This window comes from Embiotoca jacksoni, unplaced genomic scaffold (genome assembly GCF_022577435.1).
Source record: "Embiotoca jacksoni isolate LCO1_2020_lvr unplaced genomic scaffold, fEmbJac1.0.p SCAF_17, whole genome shotgun sequence".
In the NCBI taxonomy this organism is placed as follows: domain Eukaryota; kingdom Metazoa; phylum Chordata; class Actinopteri; family Embiotocidae; genus Embiotoca; species Embiotoca jacksoni.
In genome coordinates this window covers 13,347,431-13,372,377 of record NW_027185307.1, presented here as the reverse complement: position 1 = coordinate 13,372,377, position 24,947 = coordinate 13,347,431, and the positions used below count along the sequence as shown (strand labels likewise).

Here is a 24,947-nt window from a genome sequence, read left to right as displayed (position 1 = left end):
TGAAGGACACTCACGTGACACAGTCTGCTGCACCGAGTTGGAGCGTCCTACGCTTGAAGGTGTTTTCCTAAAGACTCTTGTCAGCAGATGGGCTCGTTCGTTTAGACTGCAAAGAAAGACAAAAAAAAAGGAGCAGTTAGTCCACGGCCTCGGAGCATTGATACTCAGAGAATCTCTACCGCTCTACCAGTAACTCACACAGCTACACAACACCAGCTACTGGGAAGTATTTCTTTTTTTTTTAAATCAGTGTACAGATGTATTTGCACCTTTGCCTCTAAGATTTCAGTTCTGACGGGTAGAAGTTTCACATCTTTTGGGTATCTGTCAATTTTTTTTTTTTTTTTTTTTTTTTTTTTAATGTGTAAATGCACAAGTGTCCTTGAGCAAAACATTGCAGCATACCACACAAAAAGTAAATTTCTCCTTCGGGGATCAGCACAGAAACCCGCTGATCAATAAGTCATCAAAATCTAAGTGGATTTAGGACCAGAAAGTTGGTAGGAGATGGCTTTGACACTGACTGCATCTGACATTCAATTTACCCCAACAGTAACTCATAAACTGCCTGCAGGGTAACAGGACATCCATAGTAAACTACCCCCCCTCCCCCCACTCCTCTTAACTCCCCCCTTTCCAAGAAGAAGACTGGACCCTCTGTTCTGAGACCACACGCCGTCACGGCTCCTCTCCTCCCGTGACCAAAAATAACGAAGTCCTTTCCAGATACTGCACACAAATTGCACGCATGCACACACACCTATTAAAGTACGTCTCTCCTGTCTCATCACCATCATTACAGCCATTAAAGTAAAAGCACTGAAGTAAATTTTTGCCTGTTGTATTTGAAATAATTCATTTTGTACGATTATTTGCCAACGGGGCATTAAATAAGTCACACATGAGGGTTTTCCCCGGCACTTGCGTTACACAGCAGTGATGATGATGATGATGATGATCAGTGGAGTAGTTATGGACTACAGCCAACCTTCCCAAGGCAAAAATTTGGAAGAGGCAGTTAGGAAATTTTTATAACTGCAAACGACTGCTGGGAACCTTCACTAGAGAAGAAGAAGAAAAAAGGGGAACGCTGAAGTTAGCTTAAGGAGCCTTTGGCCCAAAAAAATAAGGTCTGTTAGATCGATGACAGTGCCGAGTGAATGATAAAGGACTAAGTGGTGGCTGGACAAATAAATGAAAGGCTCATGCGTCAGCACGACTCAAGTTGTCCTCTCTCCTACTGTGATGTTTCTCTCTGGCTACCTTTCCGATTCAAAAGGACCCAAGGATGTGCTCCATTTGTACTCTTCCCTCGAGACACTCGTGTACTTTACCTTTCCAACCTTTTCCCATGCCGACACCACGACCTCCCTAGGAACTACAAACACAGATGTCCATTTTGCTCCATTACTTCTCTACTCTCCTCAACATTACTTCTCTGATTGTTAAAGGAGAGGACTCAAAGACCTCGTCTCTGGGTTTCAAGGCAGGGTCAGGACCCTTGAGTTACCCACTCATCCATCCCTAACCTGAAAACATAGCTCACACTTCTTCTTCAGCTTCTCTCAAGGACCAAAACTGCTCTAAGAAAGCAGCTTGTCTTGATGACAAGGATTATATCAGAGGATTATGCAATTTAATGTAATACTCAGTGCAAACAGCAGGGGATTAAGTACTCAGGCACTTTATTTAAGAGCTTATCATGAATAATTCTGTCAGATGCTTTAACACATAATCACCATTTCAGGTTGAAGCAGTGCTTCACAATCACGTGTTTAAATCTTATATTTTTTTGATCCATTTCTTGTGTCTTAAGTCTGGACCTACAAAGTCACTTGTAACTAAAGCTATCAAGTAAATGTAATGGAGTAAAATGTGTAATATTTCCTTGGGTTCACTGGTCGAAACGGTTGGGAACTACTGGTTTAGTTTTGGTACACAGACTGCCACATGAATGCAGAATAACACCGCAGGGTCGACTGACTCGATACGACCACCCGGCTACCTTCCCTTATCAAACCATGCTATGCTCATACACCAAAGTAGGACACGACTTAGTACAAAGCTTTTGCAACAAGGTGAGAGTGTGAAGTATCTCTCCGAGTTTATCAAGTGGGCATCTCCCTTCACTGGTGTTTCGTCAAGTTCGGCCCACGAGACCTCGGGAGGACGTGGTGGGCCATAATAACACCATATTAAAAAAAACGTAAATAGCAACTACAGTATAGCTAAAAAAAAAAAGAAAAAAAAAGTGGACTACAGAGTACAATATTTTCATGTGAAACTATTTGGAGCAGAAAAATATGGATGCATAAAATGTAAATACTCCATACTGCAAGTATAGGCAGTTGGGCAAATGTACCAAAAATACTTTCCACCTCTGCAGCAAATTACCAAACTTCTACAATCCTAAGGACGTGTATATTGCATCTATAATTTGCAAAAAATTCCCTCAAAACTAGCCATTACACTATGTTCTAAAACAACTCTAGGGAACACCACGCACAAGGCTAAGTTACAGCCTGAGGAGCTACGGACACATAGTAAACACACCAGGTCTGTACAGCAGTTCAAATTGAGCCACCTACAAAAGAAATCCAGAACAATGGTAAAATGTATGGCTATAAGGGAGGGAAATATTGTGAAAACAGTAAATGAGGAGAGTAAGAGATGAACAGAGAGAACTCAGTTGATGGGAAAAAAAAAAAAAAAAAAGTCACTCCAAAGTAGCTCGTAATGAGGGCACGCAGGTCATTTGAGGTCAGAGTTCACACAGCGGGACAGTGCAAACTCGGAGACTACCTCTGTGAGCAGCTCGGGCTCTACGAGACCTCAGCCTTGGCTTCGGCCCTGTGGACGGTGCCCCAGGAGGAGACAGTTTATTACCACACATAAAGATATGTAATACAGATAGTAATGTATCTTTATCTCTCCAAAAATATCCAGTCACATTCAATGGACAGACTTTACATTATTGAGTCGATCAACGAATCAGGAAGGAGCAGTTTGATGAACAGAACATAAAATAAAAGCTACAGGAGCAAAAAAAAAAAAGATCAACAAAAATCAACAGAATAACCACTTTGATAACCAAAATAAAAACGATATGACACTGGCGAGGTCCCATAATGCCTTGCGGTGGTTCCATACCTGCGGCCGCTGGCATCTCTGAGCACAGCTGCCCCTGGGTCGACGGCCCGTGCCTCCAGCTCCTGCACCTCCTCCAGCAGAGACTTCCTTACAGTGCGACGTGTGCTGCAAAGCAGAAAAAAGCTCATCAGGCCCGTGAAGGAAAGTCTGAGTGTTTTACTTCGCAGACACATGTAATCCATAATACGAAGTGTGCCGGAGTGTTGACACAGACTCAATATGGGTTATGTAAACGCTTCGGTTAAGTTAAATAGTCTCTGTATGGATTTCCCATGTATTTATATTGAATGTGCGCTACTTACGCTGTCCAAGCGAAGTCTTTGAGTAAACACGCAGCAGGCACCAGGACCAGGCCCAGCCAGAAGTGCCAGCACTGCATCACTTTGCCAGCCTGCAGTGACAACACACACAGGCTCCATTTAGTTTCACTCGTATATATTAATTCACGTTGAGGATTAAGTCATTTTTTTTTCTCTGCAATGAGCGCATAGAAACACATGTGGTGAAGGCAGAGAGAGATGTGAGTCAAAGCCCAGTGAAAGCCATACAAAGAGTTAGCCAAAGTTGAACCCCCCACTGCTAACCAAACATATTTAACAGCTCTCTCACAGCCCGTATCTCCACCACATACTGGATTTAACACAGTCTCCCCACAACGCGTCTGTGATGCTAACTGATAGAAATGCTAGTGAGTTAACCACAGACCTCCCTCCCCCCCTCCCTCCCTCCTTACCTCCCCCATCCCCCCTACCTGTCTCTGCAGTCCAGCTGCAACCAGGCTCATTGACCTTTGACCCCGTTCTCGGGCCGTCTCCCGGGATTAATCATGCATCTAACCACTGTCTCAATTTGTCTGTCAGTCTGTCTCCATGCTTCTTACTCCCACACATCCATTTCTCCTGTGATTCCCTCCAGTCTCGCTCTTTCACAACTCCCTTTCATCGTTATTGACTGTATCGCCTGTTGCTTGTCCTCGCCTGTTACTGTAAATTCCACAATTTTCTCTTGATTACCCAACATCCCTGCTGTGGGTTATCTGCAAAAGCTCATAAGCCTTTGTCTCCAGGTGTGAACATTTAAGTCACAAACATTTTATGCAGCATGACGTCCTTAACTTTATTGCCCGTATCATGTGTTTCCTGTGTCCCGTGTTTGTACCCGCGTATATGGAGACAGTTTGGTTCCCAGAGGAGGAGGTTACAAGGAAAATGAATCAGACAACCGCTGCAAAATATCATCTGCAGCAGCTGGAAACACAACCGAGGCGCTCCAAACTGGACTCGCACACGCTCGGTGTGTCTGTGTGTGACGGACACCTACACACAGGGGCACACGGTTCATTTTCGCAGTGCCGGACACCCGGTATATCACACGGTCTTTGTGCACCGTGAGGATGGAGGCATGATAGATGGTTTCGCCTGTTTTGTTATAGTCGTAGTAACAGACTGTTGGTCTCCACTGCTATACAATCAACACGAAACACTCATAGCTGGACACGCACATAGTGCACATCATTTCACAGTTATTCCGAGCGGGAACATATAGCTCTTTTCCTTCCCGTGTCCCCCGTGGACAGATGGAAATATAGATAGCGGGACCAGGGGAAATAAGAGAGGTAATAGGGCAGTTAAGGGGGGGGGGGGGTGATGGCGGGTTGGGGGGGGTGGCGGTTGAGTGTCTCTGACCATTCCCCAGTTAGACCGAGCAGCTGCAGAGATATTTGACCGCATTCCTGATTTCAGACACAAATTGAATTAATGGGCTGAGGGGAGTTGAGACGGCCCTATTCCCTTCCCCTGCCCACTCAGTGGGGCACCTCATCCCGCCCCTGCCTTTATCCCCCAAACTCCAAAATGAGTCTCTCAATTAAGGGGTAGATTCTCCTCACCCCGACTGGACCCTCATCATCATCATCACCAGCAGCGGCGGCAGCAGCAGCAGCAGCAGCTCACCCTCTTGAGTCAACACCTCCACAGAGGGCAGTAAAAGACCGGGGCTCGGGTGACACGCAGCAGGTGCGGGGAAGTCTGGTGAGAGGGGCTGCAGGGGTATAAATCTCCCCCGGGGCTCCAGCAGTGCCGACGTGGAACACCCAGGAGGTGAGTCTCATTGGCGCCATGTATTGGCAACCAAGGAAGGTAGGGAGGAGCAGGTGATGGTGCAGCAAAGAGATGTCGAGGGAAGGGCTATTTTAACCTCCCGTTATGGAAATGAGTGACACATGTTTTGACGGAGAGCGACTTGCCTGGCCCAGCATGTCGGGGGCGATGGGGATGGTGGGCCAGATGGCGGAGTAGACGGCGAAGAAGACCATCCAGAGCAACATGCTTCCCCATACCGCCAGGTGGGAAAACTACAACAGAGAAATAGAGGGAGGGCGGCAAAGAAAAAGAAAAGCAAAACGGAGTTCAGGAAAGGATGAAGATTAAGAGGCAGAGAAGAGAGACAACATGAGGTCACATAGTTTACATATAGCTCATCCGAATATAGACAACCTTCCCCTCCCTCCTTCCCTGTCTTCGTCCGGCTCTGTGATCTACTGTAAGGGGACACTGTGTGAATTCCAGTGGGACCCTGCTTCATTACTGCCAGGCTGTTGTGTGGACAGCTGAACGGACAAAGGTGTCAGCGCCTTTCTGTCCATCTCTCGCTCCAGCAGTAGGAACAAACCAAATAATGTTGCCACCACGGCTACTTCAGCTACTGTTGTCCTCAACTCTACATCCACTTCTGCTGATGTTGTTCCAGGATTGAAAGCTGAAACCACACGCTTAAGTCAGATACTTAGTTCTGTTTATTGACTCTTTGGACGGATTTTAAACCATCATTTTTTTTTTTTTACCCGTTTTACGACATTTCTCTGCGGCAAAGTTCAGCATTTTTTTTTTGCTTGTGTACAGTGCAGTCATCTAATATTACGACATCTCTTACTTATCTTGTATCTGGTATATTTTGAGAGTTATCAGCAAGATTTTAATTCATGCTGACGTTACCAGTGTGAGGAAGGTATAATTGATTTTATCCATGCTGTCTGTCGATAGCCTGAAGAGACAGCCCAAGTTATTTCTCACTCATTTAAAAAGCAAACTTTCTGTAGTCTGGGCCAGCGTGATCACTGTGGTAGCTGCCATTTTTTTCGTTGGGACTCTAGCTGGTTGGAGCCGACAAATCTCGTCAAGTTGTAAAAATATTTTTAAAGGTGCAACATGTCAGTACAGTATAAGCTGTGAGGAAATTGCCTGCATGCTCGGCCATTTGTAAACAGTGTACAGAGAAAGTAGGACTGGCAGTATGGTCTGAAACTTTATTTTATAGATTATATGATAGGGCTGTCAGAACGAGAAGGCTGTTTCTTTGATTATTTGTTAAATTGTTTTGTATGCAAAAATAGCAAATAAATGCCATTTATAATCTATCCTGGCCCACGGCGATGTTTTCAATTTGCTTGTTTTTTTAAGCAGCGCTCCAAAACCCAAAGACAGTTGATAAATTGTCATGTATGACAAAGAATAGCAGAAAACGTAACATTTGCTGATTTTGGCTGCTTAAGTGATTATCAAAATACTGGCAGAACAATTTTCTGTCAATGGTCTAATCAATTAATCATTGGAACTCGACAGATCTTAATGTGATTGATACTTTTATCGTGTTGTTTTGATCATTTTAACCTGTTAAGTGTCGCAATACGAATAAAATGTATTGTCATTACCACATATTAACAATATATGACGTTTGACAATAACCAGTAAGAGGAGTATAAAACATATTTCACTCAAAAACAATGAGGAGATATGGGATCTAAGTACAATAAATTAAATCTGTTTCGCTCTTATGTTTCTGTATTTATTATTCTCCAAACAGATGGTAATCTCACTGTTCTGGTCTGTTTTTCTCCTTCGCTATGCTTTGTCTGCGCAGCGAATATACCCTTGTGCTTGCAAGTTGATTCTCCTGAAGCCATATTTAGTCATTCTTGCAGCTGCTTTGCCGTAAATCTCCTATGATTGACTTAAATGGTTTGAAAGTGTCAACATTTGGCCATTTTACAGACTTTTTTTTGTTGTTTTTTTGTAAATGGATACATTAGAAATATTGCACAGAGCAATGGAAATAAATGCAACTGTACATGAACTGGTTTGAAGAAAAGGTGCAAGCAACTGCAGTTTGAGAAACCTCAAACCTCCACCACAAGCTCAAGGTACGCCACATCTTTTCCCGTGCCGTTCCTGACTACGAAGCATTCAGACCAGGTCCTGCCACTGAAATCCACACAACGTAGGTCCGCTTCTCTAAATTTATCAACAGCACATGTGGTGTGGTGTATTAAGAGTGTGTTAATGTTCCTACCCTGGTCCAAGCGGTGGTCTCCATTCCAGCTTTCAGACAAACTGTAACTACCACATACTGCACACAAACACGCACGCACACGCACACACGCACACACACACACACACACACACACACACACACACACACACACACACACACACACACACACACACACACACACACACACACACACACAGGCAGGAGCGGGTGGGCAAATGAAAAAAAACAAAAACAGAAAAAACAGATTAGTTCACTGGCGACTGTGAGGATAATAAACATTAATGTTATATAGTAAACTCAGCAATGTCTGTTAAAATACTCCCGACCCCCACAGCCCCCAAAGTCTACGCACGCACACACACACACACACACACACACACACACACACACACACACACACACACACACACACACACACACACACACACACACACAACACAACAAATAAACACCACTGACATTAACAAGAGACTGTAGGGAGTAAAATGATAGTGGGAGTGGGAGATGGAGAAGTGAATAGAAAGAGAAGAGATGGATGAGTGTAGAGAGGAGACAGACTGGCTAGACGAGACTAGATTGACTGGAGACTCATAAGTTCTCTGAGGAAGCAGCACAGCGCTGGTGTGTACACAAATACTGTGCAGCTGCTTAATATATGCACAAATCTGCATGCCAAAAAACAGAAATATGCACACAGAAATTGGCAAGACAGAAGAATAGAAAGTAAGATGCTTACTGTGTAGACCATATTTCCTACGAACAGGTAGTCATTTCCCAGACCATTCGGGAAGGGCGAGTCTGTGGACAACACGTACACACGGATGCCTCATGACAAAGTGTCAGCAAATTGAAAATAATGGATTGTAAAAGAATTACTCGGGTACTTACCGTGCTCTAACATTTTGAGTGGAAACCAAAAGAGAATAATTGAATGAATCAGTGCATTTATACAGTGTCCCCAAAACACCTGAAAGATGGAACGAGACACAGAAACAGAGAGTGGGTGTGAGGATAGGGGAAAACAAGTCAGTGCAAACTAATGCCAAAGCACATATAGGCACCCCCCCCACTCCCACACACATAAAAACATCAATTCCTTACAGTAACACACAACTTCCACTGTGTGCATGCCATCAAAAGTGCCCTCCTGTACTGTACACATACACACACACACAAACAAACACACACACACACACACACACACACACACACACACACACACACACACACACACACACACACTAGGTTGAGTTGCTGGTGTACCTTCGAAAATGAAAGACTTCCTTATTCTGGCAATATGAATATCATTAAGAGTGGTCATGGAAACACCCCAGTCTCCATGCCACCTTTGTTTACTTGATGAAGTCCCAAACAAACAGCTGGCATCACTCATCAGATCCCAAATAGCCACAAGTCGAATGCAGAGTACAAAAATGACAGATTTAGCTTTGATTATAGATTTGTTTCTCTCTGTGTGTGTGTGTGTGTGTGTGTGTGTGTGTGTGTAGGTGCATGTAGACTGTAGATGTGTGTGCGTGTACCTTAGTGTTGAAGCCCTCGGCATTCTGGGTTATTCGGTAGAGCTGTGGGAAACGCAGCATGTTCTGCTGGCTGCACGGCCGGTCAAAGATCCCCAGAGTGAACGGAGGCAGTGCAGTAAATATCTGCAGCACACAGAAAATGTATAAACATCCAGCCATTAAAACACAACGTGAACACACAAGGCAGCGTGCACGCACATACACTTCGACAAGCTGGACAATCAGTGTTCACATCAGACCGTCAGCATTAAAAGGAATTCCACAACGTTTTAAAAATGAGGAGCCTGAAGGCATCTGCAGTCAGACGTAAAGTACACACAGCAGTCACCAGAACACAGAAATACACTCACACACACACAAATATGTCAGGCATGGAGAGATAAGAAGACAAAGTCGAGTGAGATTGATTGAGAGATAGGCAGAGAGAAAGAGAGTCATCAATTCATATCCATTCAGTGAAAGCGGGGGAGAGAGTGGAAAACTGGGAAGAAAAAAAAAAAAGAGTTGGCTAGTTTAAACGGGAGTGAGGGCGGATACTCACCACGTTGTAGAGGCCTATACACCAGCGCTCAAAGAGGATCTGGCCCGAGAACCCGTTCACAAAGGCAAACCAGAGCTGGGACACAAAGAGAGGGATGAGAGGGGATGAGAAGGACAATAGTGGAGGGTCAAACTGCCTTAGGGACGCACTGATAGTGGAAGTAGCAGGCAGAGATGGAGAAATCCGTGTCTCTTTACAAAATGATATGGACACATGACAAAGTTAATGATGTAGAACATACGATTTGAACACATGAAACGTACTTCCTAAAGCTCCATTAAGCATCAGGCATTACGTTTTAAAGTCATCAATTCATATCCAGGTGTTGGGCAGATCTGCAATCACTTTCTGACTTTACAGAAGTAAATTTACTGAAACACTGCATCTAAAAATGACTCTGACCCACGGTAAACCTTCATTAATGCCTTCGCACACTCAGCGCAGACACAGGCTGATCTGAGGCCAGATAGAGAAAATGTTCGGGGCCACTGGTGGGAGTTGTGGCATTCCTGGGACATACAGTGGCGCACACAGCCTGGGGGTGAGGTCAGACACACACACACACACACACACACACACACACACACACACACATTCTGTCTCCACTGAGTGGACAGAGACTGTCTCACCTTTGGCCTAAAGCGCTCTGCTGGAAGCCAATTATGTTGAGATAATCATGGAAACAGACACACACACACACACACACACGCATATATATATGTGTGTATATATATATATATATATATCTAAACACACACACAGACACACACACACGTATATATGTATATATACACAGGCACAGGGTGGTGGTGTGAGCGAGACAGTAGGCTCCAGGCTCCCATGAGGACCAGCACCTGCTGGCATCCTTAATGTCAGATGGAGGGGGACGGGGGTGGGGGGCGGGTGTGCACACAGCTGACAAATACCCCTCATAACAGGAAGGTTGGGGCTGCAGTGTGCCGCCTCCATTACACTCACACAGAGACGCTCACAGACGCTTGCAGCCGTTGTGTGTCCAGAACAACACACTTATCCTAACCATAAGCAATATTTGCCCAAACTTAAACCAAAAGGGAGGCAGGTCCCCAAACTGTGACTGCGTAAACAGATTAATGTCCCCCACAACATGAGTATTACAAGTACACGCACACACATATATATATATATGTGTGTAGAATGTGTGTGTGTGTGTGTGTGTGTGTGTGTGTGTGTGTGTGTGTGTGTGTGTGTGTGTGTGTGCAAAAGAGACAGAAAGCAGACACCAGAAGGCCACCTCGTCCATCACTGTCAGCCATGTCGACAAACAGCTGCAAAATGTCTCTGTTAATGTAACTGTGTGCGTGTGTGTGTGTGTGTGTGTGTGTGTGTGTGTGTGTGTGTGTGTGTGTGTGTGTGTGTGTGTGTGCGCGCACGTGTGTGCGTGTCAAGCAGACAGGGTGTGGTGGTCAGGCGCTTACCTCTATAATGTAGAGGACCACATTCTTGTAGAAACAGTAGAGGATGCACTTTGTGACACGGTTGTAGCTCCACGCCCCGTGGACCAACAGAAGCTTCTCTAAATAGGAGAACTACCGATCAGAAAGAAAGACAGACAGGAGACAAGAAGAGACAAGAAGAGACAGACTCATTTCAAAAACTGCAAGAAAAAAATTGAAGACAGAAGGAGTACACAGGATTTATCAACATTATGACTGGGAGAAGAGAAAGTTAAGGCAAGAGGAGCCGCGCTGATAAAGATAAGTAGTAAGATACTCGGGGGGGAGGGGGGAGATGAGATAGGCAACACAAACAGTGAATGTGAGACAGACACAGAAAAAGATGAGTCCAGAGTAATTGGGACATGAAGAGACCTTTTTCATATAGTTGTCAATTTAATAATGATTAAAGGGAACTACGGCTACAAATAACTTATTTTTATATCAATATAAAGGGTTAATTGTATAAATTTGAGCTTTTCATTTCTTTCTTGGGTTTAAAAATAAACTATATATGCTATATAAATACTGTGAAAGCAAGCTATCTGACCAAAGAAAACCTGTGGTTGGTCTGCATCAAATGCTTACAATGTAACTACAACCCTTTAATTTATGAATTTGCATGCAGCAGGAAAATCAAACTGAGACAAAAAAAAACGAAGAAGAGAGAGAAAAAAAGATGAATTGTCTTGAGACATTATGTCAGAATGAAAAATGCACGCAATGAGCTGCTTGTTTGGACTGATAATATGATACCTCACTAATCTCTGTAAGTGAATTCTCCTTTGAGCTCTTTAATCCTCCTTCAGGGGATTAAAGATCAGGATGAGCTGAACACTGAGCAGGTAAGGATTCAGTGCCTTCAGTGAGGCGACCAACCAAACATGCATCCTTTGTATACTCTCACGTAAAGCCTGGAAGATTTTTGGATGAGTGCTTGTCGTCTGTGCGTCTCCATGCTGCGGCTGCACCCACCTGTGCTATGGAGTAGTCTGAGGAGTTGGTGGCCTGCATGCCCTCGTTGCCGCTGATCCCGACGCCGACGTGAGCCGTCTGAATCATCCCCACGTCGTTCGCGCCGTCGCCTATCGCCAGCGTGATGGCTTTCACGTGTTTCTTCACCATATCCACAATCTCTGACTTCTGCAGCGGAGACACTCTGCAGAAACGGCGAGGAGAAAACAGACCGAGGTGGTTGGTTGATATGAAATTGAAAAAAAAAAAAAAAAAGCAGGCTGCATCGGAAATAAATTTAGAAGAAGATTAAAGAATATCTTGGGGAAGTAAGATGGCGAGAAATAAATATGCCGGCTGTGAGGAGAGAAGAGTGAAGCCTGGGAGACCAAGAGTGGTTAACAGTTGAAAAAGAAAGAGATAGGAGAGAGGCTGCCAGAAACACACACACACACACACACACACACACACACACACACACACACACACACACACACACACAGCAGTGTCTACGGCTCTTCAATGGGTATTAGGAGACATTAAATCACCGTTATGCTCATAAGATTCTGTGTGGCTCACTTTTCAAGTGTATATTTATGTGTGTGTGCGTACATCTGAGTGTGTGTGTGTTCAGGGAGCTTCCAGAAGTACTCCACCCTCTTGACCTGTGTCACCAATCCTCTGTCTATAACCGGTTCTGTCTCTTCACTGACAATGGAGGACCTGGGGAGGCTCGATTACAGACGCTTCCCTCAAGGCCACAGAGGGAGGATGGTGAAGTGTCATGCAGCAGTCCAGAGTGGATCTCTTTTCAATTTTACGGTGTCATGCACTACATCTGTGGACAGATGAGAGCACAGCTCCTTCCTGTGGCACTGAATGCTGTGCTGGTTTTCCGTTTGGATTTTCCCTACTAATCCTTTGTTTCTTCCCTTCCTCCCTGTCATGGAAAGAACTGTGGAAGCTTTAGTTTGGAGTGTGCTGGAAATTAAAAAAGGAAAAAGTGTACTTTCACTGGTGTTTTTACCAGTACGGGAGGCAATTTTCAAAAGGATCTATTTAGTTTGTTTCAGTTTCATCTGAATGTTAAAACTGTGAGAAAAACAAATAATGTAATACAGATGTAGTGATTAGTCAATTAACAAAGAATTATTAGTAATTAGATTTTATGAAAAAAATAAATTCTAAATTTCCCAGATTCCAGCTTCTTAAATGTGAATATTTTCTGGTTCCTTTAGTCCTCCATGACAATAAACTGAATATTATTTGGTTATGATTGTTGTTCAGAACAAAACAAGGACATTTTAAGATGCGCCTTAGTCTTTGGGAAACACTAGTCAACATGTCTTTTAATCATTTTATGACAATTTAAAAGTCCAAACAATAGATTAATTGATAAAAATAATCAACAGATTAATCAATAATGAAAATTTGCAGCCCCACAATTTATTTACATAAATCCAAGTTTACAAAGTTTAAAGGTACTTTCTCTGATTATTCTGGGTGTTTCAACAGATTCAAGTTTGACCAGTTGTCAAGACAATTCTGTAAGTATCAATATCTTGGGAGTATAAAAAAGACATTCATAACATTCTGGCTGTAAAAAAGCATTTGCTTACTGGTATTTAATTTGTACAGCTCAAAGGGGAGGAATGTCATATCGGGAAACGATCATGCTTGATTGCTGCTGATCTTAAGAGGAGGCTGTGTGGGAAAGAAAAAAAAAATAATCCAACCCCACACACAGTGTTTACATTCTCAGAAAGAAATGCAGCCACTAAGACTGAATTTGTCTTCATCTCTGTTTTCAAAACACGCTTTGTGTGAACAGGAGTTGCTACAGCGTGTCATTCACATCCAACACAGCTTAAGTGAGTCTTGTCCTTCCTACCTGCAAATTGTATAGTGAAAACAAATACGTCTCCAAAGGTGGAGACACGTGAGAAAACTGATACCGGGGCAGAGATTAAGGCTGTACAACAAAGCAAGTTATATTTCCCACAGCTCAGGACCGCTCGTGTACAGTATGAATCAAAAACATTTACATTTTCAACAACATTACGTCAAACCAGAATAATTGTGTTTCATTATGTAATATTGACAGGCTTCGAGAAGGAACTAATTTCTTTCCAGCCAGCTGCTCCAACTTTTTTTTTTTTTAATTGGCTGCAAATATCTATATTACATTTCTCTGATTCGTATTAATTACTCGAAGCCTGCATTAAGGCAAAACATTTTTTTTAAATATCACCACTTGATTTAAAATGCCGCCAAAGCTTCAAACATTTCCTACAAAGAAGAAGAAGAGTCACTTTCACTGTGACTGTCTGTTTGTGGAGTACAGATCTAACTCCGGAGGTTCAGCAGTGACTCCGCACCACGTTTGTCTGTGCTCTGATAACGATATTACTTAATTAAATTATGTGCAGCTGCAAGAGCCGTCACATGCAAACGGAGCACAATATGGTGCTTTTATGGAGATATGACAAAAATTAAATTATGAGCAGATGTATGAGCCTTCGCACATCCGACTGGAGCCCACAGGTCATGAGGGTGGTCTATCTTCTCTGAATATGTAAGTAGGATCATGTCCCGGTCAAGCTGGAATCACAGAGCTGGGTGGTCTGCTTAGTATTCATACGTAGGCATTTGCAAAAATCACACACACACACACACACACACACACACACACACACACACACACACACACACACACACACACACACACCTCGTACCACCACAGGATATTCGCAGGGGAAAACCTCAGAGAGAGTTTTGGCCTCTGTAGTTGTTGCTGAAGGATGGGATCAACCCCTGCTCTTTGTTTTTCCTGTTCCTGCATCTGAGGTGTGTGCGAGTGCGTTTCTTGCCTTCGCGTCTCTCGCCCTCTGACCACAAATCTCTCTTCATCTCAGCCTCTCTCTCTCTCTCTCTCTCTCTCTCTCTCTCTCTCTCTCTCTGTGTGTGTCTCGCTCGCTCTACCTTTCCTCTAAACACTGCTAACAGTGTCTGGGATTTTGTAAAGTGGAGCTGGAGAGATGAAAGGCTCCCAGTGCTCTTCACGGTGGAGCTGAGCAGAAAATAAGCAGCCGCTAAGTCCTCCTGTAAACAAACGCACACTGAAGTCAGGAACCCATGCGTACGAGGGCACTCGACTCCGCCGCCCGAGACGCACACGCAAACATACGCAACTTCCCACACTTTGAAACATCACACGCATACGGTAGGTGAGAAATAATCTCGCAGACAACTCCACACTTGAAAGTCAAAGCTCGATCTCTTAATAGACAGGCAACCTATTACCAGTGCAATGCTTGGGATGTACATACCCCCTAATTATATGAATCACCAAGCTCCCAGCATTGAGGTCAGGACCTCCCAAAGTCTCACAATATAAATCAAGGTGATTACAGGGAAAGAGAACAATACTTTTGTTTTTTAAACTCCAACCTAATCTTTTTTTTAATTTTTTTTATCGTGATATCCTTTTTAGTTTTACCTCTAACAGTTATTCAAATTAAAGAGTGTGAGCAGCTCAAATGTTTGGTTGAGTGTTCAAAGCCCCGATATGCAACTTGGAATTGTTTTGTATTAAAGGGGTTGGGAACCACAGAACTACAAAAAGTAACTTCTTATATAAAACACAATCTAAAACCAAGTGGCAACCCAGCATGACGCCATCTTTTGGTGTATGAACTGCCGTTTTGAAGCCCTGAGTCTGGCATTGTGGCTGTCGTCATCTTGTTTTTTAGGAACCAGAAGTGGCCATATTTGGACAACTGGAGAGAAGCGAGGGGACGATCTGACTGAGGACACTATGTCCCACTCACCTGCACAGCAAAACCTGACTGTACTCACAGCATGTGAATCAAACCAGACACGCCACCAAACGTACCTCTTTTTGAGGCTTAAAATCAAATTAATTGTGAAATTATTTTATTGAAAAGCCCCATCGTAGGGCCCCGCATGTGGGCCCCATGTAGGCTCAACTATGGGGCCCTAGCGGGCAGCCCACTACAAGCCCGGAAGTGTGGGCGTTGGGTGGGCTGCCCACTGGGGCCACTGCATCCATTTTTATTTACACTCGATGTCTAAAACTGGCTCAGTAGCTTAATCTTGGGATGCACTTCAAGTAATACTGGTGCTGGTGATTTTGCTCACTATCAAGCCATAGTTAGGCTGAGAAGAAACAGAGAGAGTGAAGGAGGAAGGAAGGAAGGGAGAGACATGCAAGGAAGGATGAAGACTGAAGGATACAGGAAAGAAACCTGGCGGCTGTTTGCAAGGCCTGCGAGACCCGAGCCCAGATATGACTTGGATATACAAGGAAGAGTCAATTATGACTCTCCTGGCTACACTCTCCTGGCTACACGCTATACACACACACACACACGCACACACACGCACACACGCACACACACACACACACACACACACACACACACACACACACACACACACACACACTCGCACACATGGACAAAAGACGACTGGAAACTCTTTTGTCAAACATCACAGCTGGTGCAGAGTAGAAGAGTAGAACATGACCAAAAAAGGGAACATGCAGTAAACATCGTATGACCCGAGTGCACTTTGTATCAATAGAAATGTATAATGGCAATGACTGTGTATGTGTGAGCAGCTGATGCCCATTCCAGGGGTACCAGCAGTAAGTGAGTCATGGCTTTGACATTTCCATGCAGCGCATTGTATGACATTACTCCTGCTGTGCGACGGGACAGGCTTTTATCCTCCTTTTATCCTGACCGTGGGCAACCGACAACTTTTACAAACTGACGTACACGCAGGTATGCAGGGCTGCACACGGATTCGTGCACACGCACGTTTTCTCTTTATAACGCACACAACGGAGTGACAATCAATCCGTGTTGGATCCCGAGTGTTTCTTTGCATTTTTTTTTTTCTTTCGTGGGTTTCCCCAGTTGCTAATCTGCTGATGTTAAAAAGATGTTTGCGGATTAATCAAAAATCCAAAGTACCCACGCTTTTGTGACAATACTTAATCTAGACTTGTGCATTTGATTTCACGGACGTTAACGATGTTTACAGAAAGCCACCTCCGCTTTACCTGAGGAAGCCTATTTTTGGTCACACAGCTGTCGTGTCCGAGGAGAATAAAAGAAGAAGTGGTACCGAGATGGAAGTATGTGGGTATATTTTTGCCTTTTTGTGCATATAGCGGGTGTTTAAAACTAAAAAGGTGGCTATTATACACATTTAACCCCAGTTGGGGGGTGGGGGTGCAAAACAAACAAACAAAAAGCCCAGATAATAACCAAGAGTTAAGCTGAAATATTGCAATAAAAATACTTTTGGGAGCTTTCAAATTTCAGTGTGTGGACAAACTCTCCTCTTGCATTGAACATACTGTAGGTGCTTTCTCACAACAACACAAAGATCCTATGTATCTGCAGAAATGTTGTTTAAACAGTGTGCTTGTGATCTTTACGGATACAAATTTCAAGCTTTGTCTAGACTTCTTGCAGACTGATTCGTTTCAGGATTTTTTTTCCGGTCACAAGATGTAAACGTTGTCCACACTCTCATTCCCTATAAAGTTTGTGTGCGTGTTTTCATTGGGATTTTCAACTTTCATGGGATTTATAATATTTTTCCATCGTGTTTCAACAGAATGAAACTTCATCAGAGACAAACTGGTATTTCATTTTCACTTTGAATTATTCCTTTAACTGCACCACAGATAAGCTTTGATTAATTTATATTCAAACTGTTTTCTGTAGCATGCTGAAAACAGAAAATTTCAAAACCAAAACGTAAAGCATTGAAATACTTTACGAAATGAGAAATTTTTACTTTTCCAAGCTTGCCGGATCTACGTCGATAACCTATAATAAACCCAATGTTTGCTTATGTATGCGTGTATGATAAAAGAGGATCCATACCGGCAGCAGATGACAGCTTTGCAGGACAGCGCCAAGTCGAGGAAGGCCTGGCGGAGCTCGAAGGACAGGGCGTATTTCAGCGTCTGGCCATCGATGATCAGCGCCAACTCGTTTTCTTTCCCCAGAGATTCTCCCAGAGATGAACAGTGAGCTGTCAGCGTGGCACGAGTCGCCTGCAAGAAGACAAAAACACAAGAGTGGAGGGTTTGGATTTTTCATTACATCTTTTTCTCTTAAAAAAAAAAAATAAAGGAATAGATGTGCTTCCCAGACTGGTTTTACACATCATCAACATGCTTCACTGACACGCCTCTATCTCAGACATCTTCTCTTCCATTGTCTTAAGTCGGCAACATACTCACAGCTCTTACAGGGATACGTCAGGAAATGCTGCTGGCTTATAGTGACAATCTCTAACCCTGAGGCTCACCACTAATTGCCAACAATCTTAAATCTCGATCTGCTACCTGACCAATCATAGCTGTAAATCTGGCCCGGAAAATGACTCGTCTTCTTATGCAATCTGGCGGCAGACCTTCGGACTCGCCGCATTTTCAGGTTTGATGTTTTTGTTTTTTTTGTGGGGATGCTGTGGCCTCGCAAAATGTTGAAAATGCAAATCAAAAACATCAAAACACAGAGACCAATTTGTTGAAAGGTCGAAGCCACTGGCGGTAAGTGGAAGACATATGCTCCTGGTTTCACAGTAAGCTTTCATCTGGGGGAAACAATTTGCTTCCGTGTACACTCGACAATTAAGAATGCTAGTATAAAGGCAACAGTTGCTCAAGACATCATCACATGTTGACATGCTGATGCTGTGAGGGTCCGGAAGGCATTTCAACTATGCATTTAAATGTAACATCTTAAAAAAAAAAAAAAGCAGCAACACATCACAGTGGGAGAAAAAGAGACAAAAAGAGAGAATGATAAAACGCTCAACTGGAGGAAAGGGGAGGAAAGATAAATGAGCTGGGCTAATGTTGTGGCGGGGTAAAAATGCATCATTCACGTGTTTAGGTGTGTGTTTGTGTGTGTTTGTGTGTGTTTGTTTGTGTTTGTTTGTGTTTGTGTTTGTGTACATGCCAGCTCGCCTGCAGGGCAGTAGTTTGGGGGCGGTTTTGATGAAGCTCTTGATAATGGAGGAACAGGGATTAATAGAGAAAATAAACATCCCACAGAGATGTAATGAATTCCATGTGGAGGAGCAGACACGCTACAAGCTCCCCCCTCCTCTCCCACACACACACACACACACACACACACCTGAATTCTTAATTTCCAGCGACTGATATTATGATATACATGGTAAAACAGCAGGTCAAAGAGTTTAATACATATGTTAGTCCACTACTGTACACTTGGTCAGTGTCACACTTTGTCTCGCCTAAGCAGGACTACTACCTGGTACAGTTAAGAAAAAGATTTCTTCAAAGAAATCCATGTTGTTTTGTCACGGACTCGACCTGGGTGACCTCCTTCTGTGACCCTGGTCATACCTGCGTGTATTCTTCCCACCAAGGCGAATCAAAACGTGACACTGACAGGGTATCCTCTAGTGGACTGATGGGTATATTAAACGTATACAAGAATAAAAAGTATTACCTTTTATCTTTCATTTAGCTGTTGTCAAAGACAATAGAGACTTATCTACCTGCTTAACAGTCCCAGCTCTGACTTAATATAAACCAAGACTTATTCACATGAAGGAGATCTCCAGGTGGATTCACGGTAAAGCCAATCAACCACTCAAACATTCAGCAGATGGAGCACAAGTGTTTTATCCATTAAATGTTTTTCCAACACCGTAGCAAATAGCTCACAAACTCTAGCTGGGGACAGTTCTGTAGTTGTACATGTGGAATTCAGGTTAATGACACAATAAATTAGGTATGACATGGCATGAGATGACCTAATAAAAAGGAACTGTTTGTGGAAACTTCGCCAGTACAACTGAAGACTTTGCAAGCAGTAACATAAGACCAAACTCTGGACACCAAAGTGCACAAACCTTTAAAAATTTGGCGCCGTTAAGAGTCTGTTCATTCTCTCACAGGTCAGACGGCCGCCAATAACCCACTGAGAGAATGCAGTGACCCACAGAGAGGTGACCCCTCTGTCCACCGATCAGCATGTGCAAGAGACAACACAGCAAGTGCACGCACACACACACACACACACACACACACACACACACACACACACACACGTATGAAACACAATCAAATGAACAATGCAGCCTCTCTTCTTCTTGCCAAATAGCGATGCACACATGCGTACCCTCCGCACACAAGTGTCCCTCCTCTTCCCAAAAATTCGCTGCTCTTGTTTTCTCAGCCTGAGGCTGTGTTTTTCTTTGTATGCCGGAATTCCTGTTTGCATTCACCTTTTTCCCCAAACAGGGGAAAGGAAAACAAAAACATAATGAAAGGATTAAAGGAGATTACAGGTTGTCAGAGTTCTGAAACTCAAAGGTGGATGTGTGTGTGTGTGTGTGTGTGTGTGTGTGTGTGTGTGTGTGTTTGTGTGCGTAGCACATGTGTTTTTATAGAGGAGTAAAACACGTGCATGCATGTGTGTGTGCGTGTACGTGTTGGCATGTAAACGCACAGAGGTTGTGTATTTGTATGTGTACATGTGCTTCAAGTGCGACAGCACCTTTTCCCTGCTTGTCGTCACTTCGCCACAGAGCGGGCAAAAAGCCTCTGCGGTGTAACACAAAGTAAACTTGTATAAACTGTAAGAAGACAGAAGTTTTGAAGTCTTACACAAATGTCTGCATCGAGTTTGCTTTTACAAAGCTCCTTCCAACATGACATGAGCAAATGTGTGAAGGCAGTCTCCAATTTTACATTTCCCTTTGAGTTTACTATAAATATATTAACCAATTATTTACTAGCCGCATCTGATATCTATCATTGGATGAAAAAAGTGTAAATATCGGGTCCTAATACAGCACTGTGTCTTGTCACAGCAGGTCCAGTCAGAGCTTTTGCAGCAGTTAAGACAACCTGGGATAATAGCTGGGCTAATCCTGCAGAGACATATAGCAGATTAAAAAGGTAACTAAGGTGCAAACGCTAGTTATCTCTTAAAGCTAAAAGGCAGGCCGCTTGCAGAACAGCACGTTCGAACCAAACTGCATCCTCCTGACAAAACAACGGCATCTTTACATGAAAAAAAAAATTCTCACAAGGGTCCAACCTGAACTGCTCACACTTTCTCTCAGGAGGAAAAACATGAGCCGAGAAAGGAAACTGCATTGCTGCGTATTTTCTGTCTTTCTCACGCTAAATTACCTGCTGCTTTTACAGACTTTGAAGGAAAGAACGCTTGATTCTCTGATTGCAGCACTTGCAATATGACAGATCTCATTAGCAAGCATTTTTAAGTTCCAAGCTAAATGTTTATTTTTTCATACGCTCTGGCTTTGAAAAAAGCGGGAACACTCTCTCTCTCACACACACTCACACCATACTCACAGGCCCTTCTGCATGGAATTTTATCAGGTTTATATTTGGATCACAAAATGGGCAGCGCATGGCGGCGGTTTGAGATACCACAGGTCCCCTTCTGTCATTGCATACTTCACCATAACACGCACAAAAACAAACAAACACGCGTATATAAATATATATATATATATATATAGAAATGAATGTAGTGAGTATGGGGAAAGCCAAAAGTTGATCCATTGCAGGCCATCCACTCCAAAGACGGGGCAATTACTTATGCCATCATGATGAATGTACACGGCAAAATATAAAAGATACAGAAAAGCACTGAGCAAGATAAATAGGAGGAGGTACAAAGAATGGGGGGGGGAGACAGAAGGCAGGGAGGGTGAAGCAGACGTGGGGAAAGGCTGAAAGACAGAGCGTGAGCTGCGGAGTGAAACAAAGGCGGAGAAAGACGTGCTCATTTTTCCAGTGCAGATTCTGTCACCAGTGAGATTTAATATACCGTTTAATTATCACACTGTGCATCTGTGCAAACACCCACATCCTCTGCTGCCTGAGCCAGAAACACACACGCAGGCACACATGTGGACTTTTAACAGTGACGAGGTCCGACGTGAAAAAGAAAAGAGAGAACCATGAGAAAATTTAAAAAAAAGTAAATGCCAGAACAATACAGCATGCAAACTGAGGCACTACAAAATCTGTGTGTGTGTGTGTGTGTGTGTGTGTGTGTGTGTGTGTGTGTGTGTGTGTGTGTGTGTAAAAATGATTAATGAGCAGAAGACAGACAGTGTTTGTTTAAGAGTTGTTCTGCGGGCAGCGTGACGAGGACCGGGGGATTGTGGGAAAGTTATACGAAATGTAGATGCAGAACTATCAAGCTGATCATGGTGAAATTGTGCTGCTGCATCCTGGGTGTGTGAGGTGTGTGTGTGTGTGTGTGTGTGTTACTCACAGACAAAAGTAAGACTTTACATTCATGTTCTCATTGGTCCTTCAGTATTGACTTAACAGAAGAAGACGGGGCAAAGATTTGTGTCAGTCTGTGTGTGGCATGTGATCTGAAGGTGACAGATGGCGCCTGTCACAGCTTCAGTGGTCGCAAACCGTTTACCCAGGAGGCATTGCTCACGAGGTTTGTTTTGATGAGGAGGAGCACCAAAAGGAGATCACATTACCACTCACTCATCGCCCTCACATGGCTCAGCCAGATCTCCCCCCTTCTTCTTCTTCTCCTCCTCTCTTTCCAGATTGTCTATCTCATACATGAAGTACAACAAACACTCCGCCTGCTTTATAAACACACATATTTTGTTGCCTGTTCCCGACTCCCCATCTAGCGCACACACACACACACACACACACACACACACACACACACACACACACACACACACACTTTTCCTGTCACAGAGTGTGTGGTCGCTTCCTGTGCATAGACAGTGTGCTGGCAGATGTGGAGGGAGTCGTGTGAAGGAGACACGGAGCGGACTTTAACGCGGCCTTTTATCTGGGAAGGAGGGAGGCGGTGGCATCTGCTGCCCGGCCGGCAACTGCAAGATCCACGGCACAGATCAGCCTTCACGGTGAGAACAGCTGAGAGAGGGTGTGAAAGATGGAGGGGAAATTTGTACAAAAATGGGAGCACGAGGTCAAGCTTGAGGAGAGGGTTTGATAAGAAGCTCCTGTTTTCTCTCCCTCACGTGCAGCTTACACTTTCAAGCATGAAGAAGCTGAGCCGGTGCGAGTTATTTTAAGTGCGATACGGTGAGTGTCACACCGATGTTAGATGAAAGCCACACCATCTTCAGTCATAATCAGAGCTCTCTGAAGTTGTCCTAAAAGATAAGTATGACCGACACCACGCGCACACACGCACAAATGTTTCTTCTCTTACAAACACGTCCGAACTTAAATCTAGATCAGAGGTATTAAAAAGATGTTTATGGGAGCCATAAACAGTATCAACAGAAGGCTGTCATCCTGTCTTGAGTATGCAGCATTGCATCTCCAGCCACTTTAAAGCGTGCATGTTCTGGAAACACCGCAAACAATAAAGCATCCAGTAGATAATGCCCTTGTCAAGTAGAAAAATTCCAGTCGTGACAATTTGTTTGTCTCTTCGTAAGCAACATGTCTGACCCGTAGCCAACACAAATGTGTTTGTACAACAACTTTACGAGAGCCATTTCAATTCCAACATGTTTCCATTACGAAATGAGATGTTGCCTTCTGTCCTCGGCCTTCTCCACAGGAGAGTCGGGACCAGCTACGGAGCAGCTGCCCTGGAGATGGTGAAGAACTTGTTCAAGGATACATCAGCAGGGTGGATGGTCTCCGTCACAGAGGACCGAGGCCAGGCTTTCCATCTGAATGATGGATTCCATACCACGTTGTTTGAGGTTGCCGGTAAATGTAGCGGACTGTATGGAAAGTCTTTGTCTGCCTTTGGCATTAGGAAAACCTATAACTACTTCACATACTTTAGGGATAATCTCAGTGAATGTTTTTCTTAGAAAAATATCCAATGGATTTATACATTATTATCAGAGAGCCAGCTTTTATTTTAGCTTTTTTTAAAATTTCCTTCTCATTGTTATTTGCTTTCATTCAATTCTCACCAATACAAAGATTTGTTTGAAATATCTGATTTAAAAAATAAATAAATAAAAAAAAAAAAGTTTACTTGATCAGGTCACAACGTCAAATCACAACTTTCATTGCAGTATTTTTGGTTTTTACTGCCAGTCTCTTCAATCAGCACCCTCAGTGATGGCCAACATCATCTATGGCTTTTCTGATAAGTGCTAATAACACTCAGACCTAAGTAGGTTTTGTTATTGTAAGGTCTATGTTTAATCTCTGTAAAGCCATTTTCCAGGGAAGATGGGCTCAACATTTACTTTGGCCGCAATTTAAGTGCGTAGACAAAAATTTCAAATATATATAAATGACAGGAAAAACAAACTTTATGTGATTATCGGTTCGATCAAGACGTTTGTCTTCTGAGCCAGACTACATTGACCAGACCTTGAACCGTATGCTTTCCAACAAAGCAGACAGACGGTAAAAAAAAAAAAAATCTCCCAAACCATATTAAGATTGATCTGCTTACAGTGCTAACTGCGTTGACTTTCACCTTGGTGTGCAAATTGTATAGGCGATTCTCAGTCAAAAGTACACCTATTGCATTGACACTGAATGTTCACTCTGTCCAACTCAATTCACTCAGCATCTAAGTGGCTGTGCACGCTGTCTGGCTTTTGATGAACCGTTTACCATATAGAGGAATCACGCTGCTCTTACCGTTCACTAATAAAATTACACAACAACACTCACACACGTAGCCATGTACACACAAACGCACACAATGCTTACGCCTAAAACGTATAAGATCCAACCCCACAAAGAAACTACCTCAGTAAAAGTGGACACACTGTGATCATGTGTGGATGTGTGTTTGCGTGATCACACATGTGGGAGTGTGGGAGACTGTGTGTGACTGTGTGAAAGACACATGACAGAGCGGGACAGACAGAGCCCCATGACAGCAATCAATCCACTTAGATAAA

At 43.5% G+C, this 24,947-nt stretch overlaps 1 protein-coding gene across 6 annotated transcripts in view; it reads right to left on the bottom strand.

Moving 5' to 3' along the window:
- atp8a2 (ATPase phospholipid transporting 8A2) overlaps positions 1 to 24,947 on the bottom strand; it is a 49,319-nt gene that overhangs the window by 2,475 nt on the left and 21,897 nt on the right. For all 6 annotated transcript variants that reach the window (XM_069151739.1, XM_069151741.1, XM_069151742.1 and 3 more), the window contains 12 exons: positions 17,915 to 18,087; positions 12,012 to 12,195; positions 11,019 to 11,129; positions 9,562 to 9,636; positions 9,021 to 9,143; positions 8,368 to 8,446; positions 8,216 to 8,277; positions 7,498 to 7,554; positions 5,396 to 5,503; positions 3,453 to 3,541; positions 3,151 to 3,255; positions 15 to 106 (listed from right to left, as the gene is read on the bottom strand). In XM_069151739.1, coding sequence (XP_069007840.1) covers positions 15 to 106; positions 3,151 to 3,255; positions 3,453 to 3,541; positions 5,396 to 5,503; positions 7,498 to 7,554; positions 8,216 to 8,277; positions 8,368 to 8,446; positions 9,021 to 9,143; positions 9,562 to 9,636; positions 11,019 to 11,129; positions 12,012 to 12,195; positions 17,915 to 18,087 — 1,258 coding nt within the window. The remainder of the gene's footprint in view (positions 1 to 14; positions 107 to 3,150; positions 3,256 to 3,452; positions 3,542 to 5,395; positions 5,504 to 7,497; positions 7,555 to 8,215; positions 8,278 to 8,367; positions 8,447 to 9,020; positions 9,144 to 9,561; positions 9,637 to 11,018; positions 11,130 to 12,011; positions 12,196 to 17,914; positions 18,088 to 24,947) is intronic.